The 15,238-nt window shown below is 42.2% G+C and overlaps 1 protein-coding gene across 10 annotated transcripts in view; it reads right to left on the reverse strand.

Moving 5' to 3' along the window:
• The window catches only part of NRXN3 (neurexin 3), a gene marked incomplete at both ends in the record, with an annotated part of 1,490,367 nt that overhangs the window by 804,733 nt on the left and 670,396 nt on the right, over window positions 1–15,238 (reverse strand). For all 10 annotated transcript variants that reach the window (XM_080809449.1, XM_080809437.1, XM_080809438.1 and 7 more), the window contains 4 exons: window positions 406–579; window positions 1,639–1,829; window positions 2,864–3,245; window positions 11,754–11,873. In XM_080809449.1, the coding sequence (XP_080665575.1) occupies window positions 406–579; window positions 1,639–1,829; window positions 2,864–3,245; window positions 11,754–11,873 (867 nt within the window). The remainder of the gene's footprint in view (window positions 1–405; window positions 580–1,638; window positions 1,830–2,863; window positions 3,246–11,753; window positions 11,874–15,238) is intronic.

Genomic DNA, 15,238 nt, shown 5'->3' on the forward strand with positions numbered 1-15,238 from the left:
TGATGCAGTAGTTCTTACATTATCTCATTCATGGTGACACCCACATAAAAGACTCTGGTATACCTCCCGATGTATAAAAATATAAATATAAACCCCAACTGCCCTTTCAGCCATGCTGGAAGCAAAGATACAAGTCAGGAAGGGTCTGATGTCAACACCAGGGAAGGTCCTCTACTGGCAAGTATGTGATACCGGGAAGACATCTGCCAACATACATTCCCAGAGTCTGTGGCCCATGTCTTGACATACTGAACCAGGGACAGGAGGACACCAATGATGATGCAATGTCAGATGGCAAATGGGAAGGAGAGAGGACTGGGAAACAGTAAGGAGGCACTGGCAGAGGGAGCAAAGAGGCTTGGTGCTTGCATCCAGGCTGTGGCTTAACAAGTAAAAAGGCTGTACCTTCGCAGCCACGCTCGATCTGTCCACTCCGATGGAGGGCATCATTGATGAGGTCTGGCAGACGCCCGTTCAAATCCACGGATGCCAGACAGCCCTGGAAGCCATCCCGGGAAGCCACCAGCTTGGGGAGGTTGCTGTACATGCCTTGGGCCAGACCCGCCATGTAGAGGTCACCTGAACAGGAAAGTGAGCAGTGAGAGCTGATGAGTAAAGGGTAGGGAAACCAGACTCAGCTAGAGCCAATGCACAGTAGACGATTTCGTAGGTAATGGTGACAGAGCTAGGGGAGAGGGAGGGAAATGGCATAAACAACTAATTACCAGAGTCCCTACAGTGTAGAAAGAAGAAACTCACATTGCTTATGTCATTCATTTTCTACGTGCCATCTCACAAATTTTCATTGCCATATTCAGTCCATGAGGTAGATACTGTTCCCATTTTATGATGAAGTAAAGATTAACAAGATTTCCAACAAAACAACCATTTACCGAGTGCTTTTTATGGGCTTGTTACCAATACTATGTGGAGGATTTTACAGACATTATCCCATCAAAACTCATAACACCCCATAAAGGTAGTAACAATTATTGTCCTCATTTTGCAAAAAAGTATAGAGAAGCTGAACAAGGCTAAGAAATTTTACCAAAGTCACCCAGGCAGTGATTCAGCTGAGATTTCAAAACTGTACTCTGTATTAGGATGTCCCCACATGCTGACATCCATCACCTCACACTCAGCCCCCGCGTGCCCAAGATTTACAGAGAAAATGAACCATCCCTCAGGGAGCGACTTAAGTAAAAACTGCATTTTGGTATCATTCAATGTTGTTAAAATAGGATATGCACAAGGTCTCAAAGATGCCTGGCGCCCCTAACCTGCAGTTTGTCTCTGCGAACAGCCCTTCGGTTATAAGACATGATCTAAAGGGGCCTGGGTGGCTCAGTTGGTTAAACGTCTGACCCTTGGTTTCGGCTCAGTCTGTGATCTCAGGTTCATGATCTCAGAGTCACGATCTCGGGGATCCCGAGACATCCATGACATGGAGCGTGGTGTTGGACTCCGCGCTCCACAGGGAATCTGCTTGGGATTCTCTCCCTCTGCGCCATTATCCCTACACATGCACATTCTCACTCTCTCTCTCTCAAATAAATCAATCTTAAAAACAAAACAAACAAACAAACAAAAAACCAAAAGAAATGCTCTACAAAGGATAAACTACTTGACAAGGTTTACCTTTCAAATCCAGATTTTTGGCCCCGTTGATAACCTGAGTGACCACCTTAGTGTCCACTTTCAAGCTGTGGGTGTTACTGTTGTCCCGGGTGATGACGACATTGTGCCACTGGTTGTCATTCAGGGGGCGGTCACTGTTGCCTTTGATCACGTTGGGACCATTCCCAAGGTCAAACACGTAGTGTATGTACCTGTGGGTAACAACCACCACCCTGTGAGTGGAGATCCCCTCAAGTGGGTGAACAGCAACGTGCAGATAACGGAGCCTGAGGGCTTCCCGTCCCCCACGCCAAGCTGGCATCATGCAGGATTATAGCTTGATCTAGGATTCCAAGAAGAGTCATAGCCTGTTCTGTCAGACTTCACTTTAATTCCACACTTATAAGGTTCACTTCTTTCCCACGATCTAAAAATCAAGAGCCACAAAAGTAGTACAGGTGGTACATCCCCAACCACTAGGGGGCGGCATTTAAAATCAGTTGAGTGTGGATCTGGTTTGGGGGGGGGTTGTTTGTTTTTATTATTTTCCAACACACGGTAGTAAAATATCTTGCAGAAAGAACAGCGTTTAAAACTGCACATATAGGGGCACCTGGGTGGCTCAGTGGGTTAAAGCCTCTGCCTTCGGCTCAGGTCATGATCCCAGGGTCCTGGGATCAGGCCCGACATTGGGCTCCCTGCTCAGTGGGGAACCTGCTTCCCCCTCTCTGTCTCTGCCTGCCTCTCTGCCTACTTGTGATCTCTCTCTCTGTCAAATAAATAAAAAAAAAATGCTAAAAAAAAAACCACGCATATATGGGCTAATGGCAGTGCTGAAAATATCAGTATTACATGTCTTCCTATAGATCTGGTGATTGCAGAAAGCACTTCCCCGGGGGTACTATATAGAGGAAATACACTCTATCCTCCTTCTGGAAAAAAAAAAAAAAAAAAAGATCATTTTTGCAGAAATGACCTTTTTTCCTAGAGGTTTAAAGGACTATATTTCATAATAAAAAGTCTGATAGGATCGAGTTAGTAGAAGATCTTTAAATACACTAATGAATTTCTCCTCCTTCCAGCCCTAACCATTACATAGGCTGTTTTTCATCAACGAGGAGGAGAGCAGGTATTGGGAAGAGAGAGTGGGGAGCAGAATGGACACTTTTTTTTTTTTCACGTCCACATATCAGGTCAAGCTTGAGCCGAGATGCCCGGTATAAACGATGTGATCTCTTCCACTCACCCCTTGACCAGCTCAACTGCAATGAAGTCATTGCCGTCGCCACTGTTGAAAAGAATGAAGCCATCAGCTGAGGTGGTCTTGAACTGGAAGAAGAGGTGCATGGAGGTATAGGCCTGGAGCGTGGCCAGGCTCAGGTAGCTGCTCTTGGTTTTAAAGGTGACGGGGTCAGCGATAATGTTCCTCAGTCCAAAACGAGCCTTCAGTTCGCAGTAATCGATGTCGCCATTTTTGCACAGGTCAATGTAGAGCAGGCCATTGAACATGAGGCTCTGTAAGTGGCCAATGAAACTAGATGGGACGACAGAGATGTAACGTTTCTCTGTCATGATTCCGGTCTCGATATTGTGGAATTCCAAGCGGGTATGGTCCCCAACCATCGTACCTATAAACATCATAGAGGAGATACACACAAGTTATCATGTTTTGTCACAGCAGACCTACTGTATCTTTCAGGTTTTCACACAAAACATGTAGTTCCAGGAAACAAAATACTCCATATAGTACAGAGCCAATGAGCTTGGTCAGAGGGTGGACTCCTGGCCGGGCTGAGTTCTGTGCACTGCGGTCCGTGCTCTCCATGCAGCTGCTCAGAACATCCCAGCATATAAAAGAGAATATGAGATCATGGATAACTCAGGTTGAAGGTAGAACAATCTGTTTTCTCCATTCAGGAGACAATTGGGTACGAATGCATACTATAGGGAAAAAAGTCTTAATTGCCCCAAACCTTGTAAAGATATAACAAACAAGCACGGAGCTTTCACTACCAAATACGTCGTGATGTAATAATTCACCATCTAGTACTTGTGGAAATATTCTATGGTAGCACATAGGTTAACTTATTTCTGACCAGCAACTGTTGGTTTTTCTTGTAACACCCCTAATTTCCCTTTGGGAAGCTACCCTCCCTACTTTACCTTAAAACCATCTGCGTTGGCTGAAGCTGATCCTAACCCAGCTCTTGAAGTCATCAGCCTACCCAGCCTGGACCATCCAACATTAATTTATCCCCTTAGCCACAGAGTATGGTCTATGGACTAACAAGGTTGTCTGCAAACTTTAGCACACCTCTGAATCACACAGACGGCTTCTTAATACACCGTTTCCTGTGCTGCGCCTTCAGAGTTTATCATCCAGAAGTCTGGGGTGTGGCCCGAGAACATGCATTTCTATTACATTCCAAGGTGATGCTTATGGAACTGTTCTAGGGACCACCCTTAGAACCAAAGGATCAGCAGCAACATAAGCTAGAGTATTTAGTAGTCACTCAATAATTAAGTCTAGCAATATTTAGCCCCAGGGCTTTTGCTAGAACACCTATGAGACAGGCATTCTTTGTCAACAAGGCTTGTTGAAGGGGTAAGAAGAAAGCTCAGAGCTGCTGGAAACCATGTGATAACCACAGAGATTGCCCGAGGAGAAAGCCAACCCATAAGCCAACCACAAAATGGAGGGAAACAGTTTCTCCAGAATGGTACCATTTGAAAGTCCGGATTCAGCAAGCCAAAGCCAGGCTTTTAAAAACTAGATGGCAATAGATTCCCTTCTGTGCTTCAAGCACTTAAGATGGGTGTCTGACATTTGCAACGAAACCATCTCCAGCTGCTACAAATGAACCAGGAGACCTTTCATGACTTACCTAGACCAGGCTTACCTAGAAAAAGTGAATGACCAGGGCAGGAGGTCGTGAAGGGGGCTTGAAATAAATACAAGAGAGAACGGAAATTTTAATAACAAAGTCAAGGAAACCAGCATTAGTATGGTCAGAATAGAAGGTGGCTCCCCCAATATTTATATGGAAAAATCACTGCAATTTAACCAACCATGTCCTGAGGATACCCTAGCACTGAAGGAAGGACAGGGAGAATCCCTCCTCCTGCCCTGTCCTGTTGTCTCCATCCACACTGAAGTAACTCCACTAGCAAGGCACTCCTAGCATCTCTACTCCCTCTGTTACAGCTTTCCAGAGGTAAAGGAGTGACATAATCTGGAAGATTAAAGAAACTACCGAGAAATTGTATTTCCATAGCTCAGCCCCTGGCACTTCCTGAGTGTTCAAGTGGGCAACTCCCACTCTGAAATTCAGTAGATGTTAACCACAGTTTTCCTTACCAGTGTTTTCACTAGCAAAGACAATACTTGACTTTTACCAGCCTTGCATTTTTTTTTTCCTCTATTGGTACTGGTGTAGAATTAAGGTAGCAGGAAAAAAAAAAAGAGAGAGAGAGAGGAAGGGATTGTATTTTCTCAGGTCCCTGAAACTTCAGTACCTGGGAGAACCAACCAGATCTCACCTTCAGATGTTCAGTATTAATGTGATTTCTCTGAGACCTGATGCAGGGAACTGTTTATAAGGACAAAAATCAGATTTACGTTTTATGAGCTTCTATGTGGTGTTTTGACAACTAGTGACAAATCATTCGCTTAACGTAAGCAAAAACAACATAATGGTGTTGGTTAAATTAAAGATAAAATTGTAATAGAACAAAAATAAAAAATATAAATCTGCTAACAACTGAATAGGAGAACTACTGTATAAAATTACTTAGTATCGGAAACCGGACTGGTCATGAAAATGGAAACTAATATAACCTAAACTCACATGCTCTAGAACAGGGAAGTGACTGAAACAAATATTCACAGTCGATTAACCTATAGCTGTTCATACAGGGCTGAGACCGAGGCTGGAGAATGATGGGGAGGGGAAATGAGAGCCCATCTCCTTGGGGACCCAGGAACTAAACCATGATGATGCTGGAAGCCATACTAATTCTTATAGCAGCAATGGCCACAGTCGCCAAACTGTGGAAAGAACCAAGATGCCTTTCAATGGACGAATGGATAAGGAAGATGTGGTCCATATACACTATGGAGTATTATGCCTCCATCAGAAAGGATGAATACCCAAGTTTTGTATCAGCATGGACGGGACTGGAAGAGATTATGCTGAGTGAAATAAGTCAAGCAGAGAGAGTCAATTATCATATGGTTTCACTTATTTGTGGAGCATAACAAATAACATGGAGGACATGGGGAGATGGAGAGGAGAAGGGAGTTGAGGGAAATTGGAAGGGGAGGTGAACCATGAGAGACTATGGACTCTGAAAAACAACCTGAGGGTTTTGAAGGGGCGGGGGGTGGGAGGTTGGGGGAGCAGGTGGTGGGTATTGGGGAGGGCACGGATTGCATGGAGCACTGGGTGTGGTGCAAAAACAATGAACACTGTTACGCTGAAAAGAAATTAAAAAAAAAAAAAAAAAAGAAGAGGAATGAGAAGGAGAAGAGGGAAGAGAAGGAGGGGGGAGGGGAAGGAGAAAGAGGCAACCAGCAATGAGAACTAAGAAGTGATAAAGGGGTGATCCTTGGTGAAAACTGGGATTCCAAAAGAAACTGGAAAAGACAATTTTAAAGTCACCCGGAGCTTTAGAAAAATTATAGATAAACTGGACTCTACCGTTGAGGGGTTAGGAAATTCTGCTCACTAGAAAATGGATCTCATAAAGCAACAAAATTGGGGCACCTGGGGGTGTCAGTGGGTTAAAGCCTCTGCCTTCAGCTTAGGTCATGATCTCAGGGTCCTGGGATCGAGCCCCGCGTCGGGCTCTCTGCTCAGCGGGGAGCCTGGATCCCCCTCTCTCTCTCTGCCTGCCTCTCTGCCTACTTGTGATCTGTGTCAAAAAAAGATAAACAAATAAACTCTTTAATAAATAAATAAATAAATAAAGCCACAAAATCGTGTACCGTGCTGACAGAGAGAAGAGATTGAAGAAGGATAAGAGGAAGGAAACTAACCATGGAATTTCCGAGCACAGCCCATGGACACAGACTGATTTAAGGTTTTAGGATGAGTCCCAGAGCCTCAACTAGAAGTTGCGGTGGGGGGGGGGGGGGAGAGGTGAGCAACATGGGGCCAAATGAGAAAAGGGACTGCTTCTCCAGGTACTAAAGGAACTCACTTGGCTGCGGATGGAGGTCCCCAAAAAAGCATACTATTGCACCTGGAGAAAGCATTAAAGAGATCACCTGAAGTCTGAACCTTGTGCCAAACCAAGCAAATAAACATACAGATATTGAGATATATAGATATATATCTGTGTATCATCTAATCCATATCAGTAACTGGGAATCTTTCCTCATCTTCCCCCAATGCTGTCTATAGACTAAAACTCCCTTCCGCTCAAGGGGCAAATACATACATACTTCACAGGAGCTGCTTTCGAATTTCAGAGGGAAGAGGAGTAGTTTGGGAGTAAGATGATTTAAAAAAAAGCAAGACTACTAAATATTGTTTATGTGCCAGGTGCTCTGCTAGGCACTTCATAACCATCAAACCTCCTTATCACAATCAATAGGTATCATTATCTTGCTTTAGAGAGGATGGCATGTGGCTCAGAGAGGTGAAGCCATGTGATCAGAGTTCACACAGGTGCGAAGTTGTCGACCCTCTAACTGAACCCAAGTGGGCTCAGTTCCCAAGCCCCCATCTTAGCTTGTACCCAACACAGCAGAGAAAAAGCTCGACTTACTTGAGTGGAATTTAAATGGTGCCACTTCTGCTCAAGTTGATGTGATGGGCTCAAGCTCCTTCCCAGGGGCCAAGCACCATCACGTCCCTCCGTCTAAGTCACGTGTCATGCATCCAGCACCCTTCCTGGAACAGCCGTGTTGCCTTGACTCCTACCCTCACATTCCCCTCTTAATTCACTGATGGTCAACAGCAGTTTGCACACCAGCCCTCACACTGCTAACGTCTGTGAAGCACATAAACCTGTAGAAAAGCTGTCCAAGTTCAAGTTGTAACTTTCCTACCAGGCATATACTGGACGAGCATACAGGCTCTGAGGCTGCGCAACCTGGGTTAGGCAGCTTTTAGGTGCCTCAGTTTCCCATCTATGAAACAGGTATGACGTTTTCAGAATTAGCTGTATCAATTCAGAAAAACTACTTAGAACGGTGCCTAGGGCTTAAATCACTAGCTATTAATTATGCATCACGCTTCTTTTTTTTCTTTCTCTGAAATGCATTAATAATTTTCCAGTATTTCGATTATTTGTCACCCTTTCCTAGAACACAATCTCTTTTTAAGTAGAAACCACTTCTCGCCTCTTCTGTATGTCCTGTAGTGTTGGGCAGAGGGGCCTGATGATAGCAAGCGCCCCTCACATGTGAGGAAGGAGGCCATAACTGAGACATTTGCTTTGGAGTCAGAGTTTGGATCATTGCCATTTCTACACATGAAGTTCCTCATCAACACTAAAAGCTTAGCAAAGAAATAATGGCAAAGACTTAGAGGAGGCAACTTGACCTCCTACGGCTTCCAGAAACAGGGAGAGAAGTTAAGAAAATGAAGGCTTATAAAATTTCAGTAAAGGATTATATTCTGCCCACAATCCTCCAGTTCCACCACTCCCATACCCTCTTCTCCATAACACCAAAAATTTCCAAAAGTATATGCTGTAAAATGTTCTAATAATAATAATAATAAAATAATGATGATGATGAAAGTTCTGGAGCCAAATAAACTTGGCAAACACTTCGCATGTGATTATTGAGGATTAGCAATATGTTATCAGCATAGCGAATGTTCCAGTCTTTAAGTCTTCACTAAAAGTCTTGCAATAAAGAAGACCACTGCATTCTGTTGAACCTAATATTTGCAAACTCCACCTCATCGTGTCTTTTTATTCACGAGAGGAACAAATCTTCCTTGGAAAATGACTTTTTTACAGCTTGTAGGTGCTGTGTAGGGTAAGGGACAGACAAGGAAGTCAACATGAACCAAAGAAGTCAAAAGAGGGATGAATCTCTGTCGTAGCAAGAACCTGGTGCACTCTGGGTGGAGTGGCAGGGGTCCTGCAGCACTAGATCCCAGTTCCGAGGAGCATAACCCAAGGGTTCTTTTAATGTACTTGTGATAATAGAAATCCAACTCAATCAATCAATCCATCAATCTTTATTAACTGTCAACTGAACTTAATACCTTTCCACGAATACACTGTATTACAATAAACGAAAACCACCAGGCCAAGGACTGTTTCTTTCCTTGCCATTGATTTCTTAGGAGTGTGACCTATTCTTTGCATCATTTCTACCAACTAGCTGAAAATTTGACACCCTAGGGGACCTTAAACAGCATGAAAGGGATTACTAAATAAGCCAATAAGACACTACTTAATAACCTGAGGACTGTGTGGTATTTTAGTTTCATTGCCTGATTTTATGACTTCTGTGAGCTAAAATTAAAATTCCCAAACCCATTATCACTGTAAGAAGCAATCCAAGGTTGTAGCTCATAAGCAAAATAGCGCTTTTCTTCTTCCAGATTTCTTTATCCTTATGGCTGCTCTTTTCCATCAGCAGTAAAGCAGGGGATAAGGGTTGAAAATGAAAGAGCTTCATTAATTTCGAATATCAAATTACTGAGTGACTGGGGCCTTCATGGTGTAGTCCTGCTTTTTAATTATTAGCAGTAAGAGAAAGCACACTTTATAATTACCTTTATTCTAAAGTTTCTATAAAAGAATAATGACCATGGGAGGCAATGCACATTACTGTACCCTCACTTCTGCTGTTCTTTATGACTGCAGCTTGGAGGGCACGCAATTTCTTGGGAAAATAAAGGATTTGCTGCGCGGAGAGATTGGGGCGAGGTCGCCATCTAGTGGCTGCTATTCAAAACACGCTGGCAACAACCGTGGGGCTGCCGGGCTCAGCCCTTAGGAGCAAGCAAGGGATGTACGATGTGCAGGCTCCCCAGTCTGCTTTAACAGCCCACGGGGATGTCTTGAATAATTAATTCGGGGATGGCTGTGGGTTCTAAACCATACAACCGTTCTTACCTCTCTTTGCTTACATTCATTAAGCAAAGCTAAGTTACCCTTTCAGACAGGCAGAAGAGTAACCTTACCCCTTACTATGTACATACAACAGGAGAGTTTTGGATACTTACGATGGCTCTGTTTGACTTCATTTTTGAGGACAGAGGGGTGAGTGCTGCAGTCTTCACTAAAATGTACTCCTCACCTCACCCTAAGGCACCCCTTTGTATTTTCCCATATCTTTAAACAAACCATTTTCTCAGGATGGATTGTGAAGCCCAGCGATTAGCCTGATTTGATGACGTCACACAGACATGGATTTGGAGCTTAATTACACAGCTCCTTCTAAAGCCCATGTCCTCTTAAGTGAAATAAGAACACTCATCTTGAAAGGCAATGGGGAATTACAGATTTAAGAAGCTGATACAAGTAAGACAGTTACCCCAGTATCTGATGCCTACTGGGCGCTGGATATATGCCTCCTGCTCTTCTCCTATCCATAGACTCTTCTCATCTCTGCGTGTGCACGCGCGTGCGCACACACACACACACACACACCCTCTCTCTCTCCTACCTGCACGCTATATACAGGGCTCGCTGTAATTCCAGACTCCAGAAGGATAGCAGTCCAGGCTCATGAATATAAAATTAAATTATAGGACTCCCAAGTTGCAGAACCTTTACACTGGAGAGGGCCTTAGCAGCAATAGAATTTCAAGTTTAAAAATAATGAGGAAAAAAGTTTATTATATCTGACCCAACGGCAAAAAGTATTTTAGTTACAATGACTGTATTAAATCCCAGGGATCCTGACTCTACCTTGACTGTCTTATTCACAGAAGAATCTAGGGAGAGTTTATGCCAACAACTTCAATTGGCAGGGACCAGACATGGTAAGAAAGAATTCACGTCAGCGCCCAAATCTCCTGACATCCCCAGTGCTCTACATGATACTCCATGGTGCCCCCAAGTTGTCTTCTCCCGTATGGACAAAAGTTCTGCAGAAAAGAAGTGCACCACCCTGGAATCTCAAGGAGTCTAGACTTCTTTGGACACAACACAGACGGTGCCCTCTCTCTTCCATCCTGGACCTCATCAAATGACCCACCCAATTTTGAGCTACTTTCAGAAGACACTCCCGATTTCTCTAACCCAAAATGATAATTTTCTCTTCTGACTGGCCATGATGACAGTCTTACACACCCATGTTAGAAACTGATTATATACTTTTTGTCTTATTTTCAATGTCTGTATCTGATCTAATCAATTAGATTGGTTCATTCTTTGAGGAAACAGATAAGCTCTTGTGCTTCCTTCTTACCTTCTACATCCTTAGCACACTGCTGATGTGTACCATGCTCTCAAGAAACACCTATCACTTACATGAAGCTCTGAATGTTCCTTTACATAACTATGGACGGATTCGTTCATTTATCCACTGCCCACCTAGAAGATGAATTCCACCAACCCAAGGACTTGCCTATTTATTCACCTCCCTATTCTCAGTGCCTTCTGAAGCAGTGCTCACTACAGGCTAGGTACTCAATTAATAACAATTAAATAAATGATGACATAAATGAATAGTTATTCAGACCCTCCTAAGTAGCCTGTAGGGATCTCAGTACTTACTTTTACCTGTAATGCTCTGAATTTCTGGTTGACCTATCTCCCTCTCCTAGAGAGTAAGTTACTTATTTAAAGAAGAAACTGGCCATTGGGAAGATGATTGATAAGTGATTTTTGAATAAATGAATAATAAAGGAGCTACAGATCTCTACATCTACTCTCCAGACACATATTCTATGCCTAAAGAGAAAGACCCATCAACATACAATGATAGTAATGGCTAAGTTCTATAAGACAGATCAATGAAAAGGGATTATGAAACTACGAGGAAGACCTAAGAAGTAGCCTTACCTGAGCCCATCAATGAGAACATGTCACATGACTTCTGTTAAGTAAAATAAAACGTGTTTCAAAAAACCCTTTGCTCACTGAATGACCAAGAGGACGATGAGAGAAAAAAAAAAAAAAAAAAAGAGACACATTTCCCTACGTAGAGCTGTACTCACCTTCAGCCACATCGTCGTCCACGGTTAACTTAAGGCTTTTTCCTCTCCGCACCACCCGGACGGTGTGCCATTCGTTGTCATTGAGCTTCTGCCCCGCATACAGGGTCTCAGGTCCTTTGCCTAAGGACGATGGTAATTGCCAAAATTAGAATCAATTCTGAAAGTAGCAATCATGGTATCAGAACTGTCAAAGCCACACTGGTGCACAGAACCCAGTAGCATTCAAGGAATCATACGTGCGCCCCTCCACCAAAGCCCATCCCGGTGTCACTGCCCCAATAAGGTGTTCCACAATTGTCCCCAAATGAAAAAGTCTCAACTCATATGGACACTGGCAAAGCAGTAAAAGAAATATGTGCCCTCCTTTGTTTACAGAGAGAAAGTTCTAAACCACCAAGGGCAGTAAGTGAACATTTATAAAAAACAGTAGTCAGCTGTCATTTTGTTTCCCAAAGTCTTAGATTTCAGATGAATTTCTTGAAGATACAGGAAATTCATCATTCATTTTCAGAATAATTTGGTCACTTAGGCATAATACACCAGTCTGGCTTTTGGAGTATCCATCAATTGGATGAGAAAAGGGTTCTGTAATATATACGCTTAACTTGATATTGTCATTAACCCACAGTCCTAACAGAATTCAGTTACCATAGAAATCGAAATAGTAATCATCACAATAATAATGTTGAGGTCTAACCCCCATGATAAGTAATGCTCCTGAAGGGAATGGGAGGGGCCCCCAGAATTATCCCATTGTTCATCATCCTCCAAAAAGATCTCAGTATCTAAAAAAGTGAAATAATGGAAAATTCCAAAATTGAACCCTTTTAGGTCTAAAGAATGTTCAGGAGAAAGTGCCACCAGATAAAGAAAGAAACCAAGTTGTCTCAAAAGATCCAGGATCAAAATGCTCAAGAGGATGGTCAGGTGTACGCTAGGAAAAATCAGGTTCAACAAGGAATTACAGTACTTAGAAGCCAAAGATGACAAGACAAACACTGAGGCATTACAAGAATTTGGTTAGTAATGGGGGGAGAATGTCATGTTTTGCTCACCATTGAACTGAGATGTAAATTTAAAAGACAAAGAAGATTACATAAACCAGAGAACTTAGACCAAGTTCCAAGTTCACTACGTGGCTAGCTGAGCCTGTGCAGAAGGACCCCACAAGGGTCTTCCTAGATTGGTCAATGACTATGTAGAAAGCCCCATCTCTGGAAATAACTTGGGAAAAAAGATGAACATATAACTAGCCAATATATCCCTATGTTATTATGCTTCTGAAATATTTCAGCGTACAGCTGTATCCAACATGTAAGAACACAGTAGGTGCTGTAATGAGCACTTACTGAACAACTGATGTATGCATAGGTACTTATTTCTTTGGAAACCATCAACTAAGGCCAATACATTTTTATCGAACTAATTTTGAAAGCTCTATTCTCCAGCTTTGACTGGCCACTCCACCCCCTCCTCTGCCTCCAAGACTCCAAAACAGTGTTGTATACATTTAGGGAAGAAAATTTAAAAAATAGTATCACTTGGGTAAATATCTTTTAAACTGGACCCTTTAATTCTTAATTATTATTGTTGGTACTGAATGCTCTTTTTAAGAGTAATGATGGAGTGTCTCAGTGGCTCAGACAGTTAAGCAGCCAACTCTTGATTTTGGCTCAGGTCACAATGTCAGGATCCTGGGTCCAGCCCTGAGCCCCATCAAGCTCTGCAGGAAACACACTCAGCAGGAATCTGCTTCAGGATTTTTTCTCTCTCCCTCTGCCCCTCCCCTGGCTCACTCAGTTTCTCTAAAATAAATAAATAAATAAATAAATAAATAAATAAATAAATAAATAAATATTTTTAAAAAAGAATAATGATAGCAGTTGAAGTTTAGAGAAATTTTCTTCTTGAAAAATAAAGGTTTTCAAAGTTAAAAGGTCTCTTTTAATTAAAATGTATACAATAGGTCATTTATATCTTTTTTTTTTTTTAGAACTTATCTATATCTCAAGTGCAATGCAAATGCACAAGAATCCTAAGAAATCAATGAAGAAATTAAAAATGGACCGAATGTACCCAAAACTGGGTATGATGCCATGAGATCAATGAATCTGAGGGGGAAAAAATTCTCTGATAAGCCATTTTATATTCAATTTTAGTTGTTCTTTGTGAGTATGCCTGTCTTAATATTATCTAAAGCCTATATATTGTAACAGAATTTTTCCTACATCTCACCTCATTAGACAACATTGTTCATTATCTCATTAAATTCAGGTCTAAGATTGATGTAACAGTCGCCTTTACAATGGCAAACTGTGCAGGCATTGAGAGAAAATGGGCCTTATCATGTGGGTGCTTTGAAGCAAGAACAGATGTTCTCAGAAGAAACAAATCTGCCTTTGTTTTTTTGTGTGTTCTTATCCTCTTTATTCTACATGCAAATGCTCCAATAAGAGAGAGGAATGTAAAGAAAGACAGGAAAGTCTGGCCACGGAGGCAGCACTGTGACAAACACAGGCTATTCAAACATCCGTAGGTGGCATCCACTCTTCAGGCGACGTTTGTGCATCACTTCGTTTTCACAATTGGGGACAAAGTGAGAGGGAGAAATACTAACACCAACACCGTCACAAGTAGCGACATGGCCACACTGGTGTCACGTTAGTCATTGGTGTAAAACGAGCTTTGCAATCAGCCCAGTGTGTTTTAAATGCTGGGCGACATTTTGCAGGTGCTTGGAATTTTCTTGTGTCAAATTCAGACGAAAAATATTTAACCGTCCTTTTGACTCTAAAACTTCAGGATGTGATGGTCTATGCCCAAACAGGCGGGAAAAGACCTGAAACCCTTCATGCCCTAGCGCTTGGCTACAGTTGCTGTCTCCAACCCCAATAATTCTCATGACTCTGCCAGGAGGAAAAAAAAAAAAAAATTCCATACCCATCCCATTGCAATGGTAGGGAAATGAATATTATTCAATATTCATTTTCAAGCAATAAATACAGAAATCCCGGCGAGCATCTGAAAAAGTCTCTGCCTCCAAAAGTGGAAAGTCAATGGCATTTATCTTTAATCAAGCCAAAAGGTCAATGTATCCCTACCAGAGAGAAAGTGATTTTAAACTCAGCTGGAAATGTAGGCAAACAGAGGGCAAGAACAAATCTAATTCATAGCCTAAGTGTACAACGGGATTGGTAAGTGATATAAGATGTAGATATAAGCCGAAAGCTAAAACATACACATTGTTAGGTCTTCAGAGAAGGAGGATTTAAGTCTAGGCAAGACTTCTCCGGCAGAGTCAAGCATCAGTAAAACAATGAATGTGAAGACAAGGATTAGACCAAGAGGAGAAACTTCTTTTTTTTTTTTTTTTAAGTTGGAATTTAAAATAGAACTGACAGGAATTTAATTTCTAAAAATTAAAAGAAAAAAACCTCAAAGCCACTCATTTTCCTACATTGCCCTTCTTTTTTGTAGCGAATTAC

This window comes from Martes martes (assembly GCF_963455335.1).
Source record: "Martes martes genome assembly, chromosome: 7".
Taxonomy (NCBI): Eukaryota; Metazoa; Chordata; class Mammalia; order Carnivora; family Mustelidae; genus Martes; species Martes martes.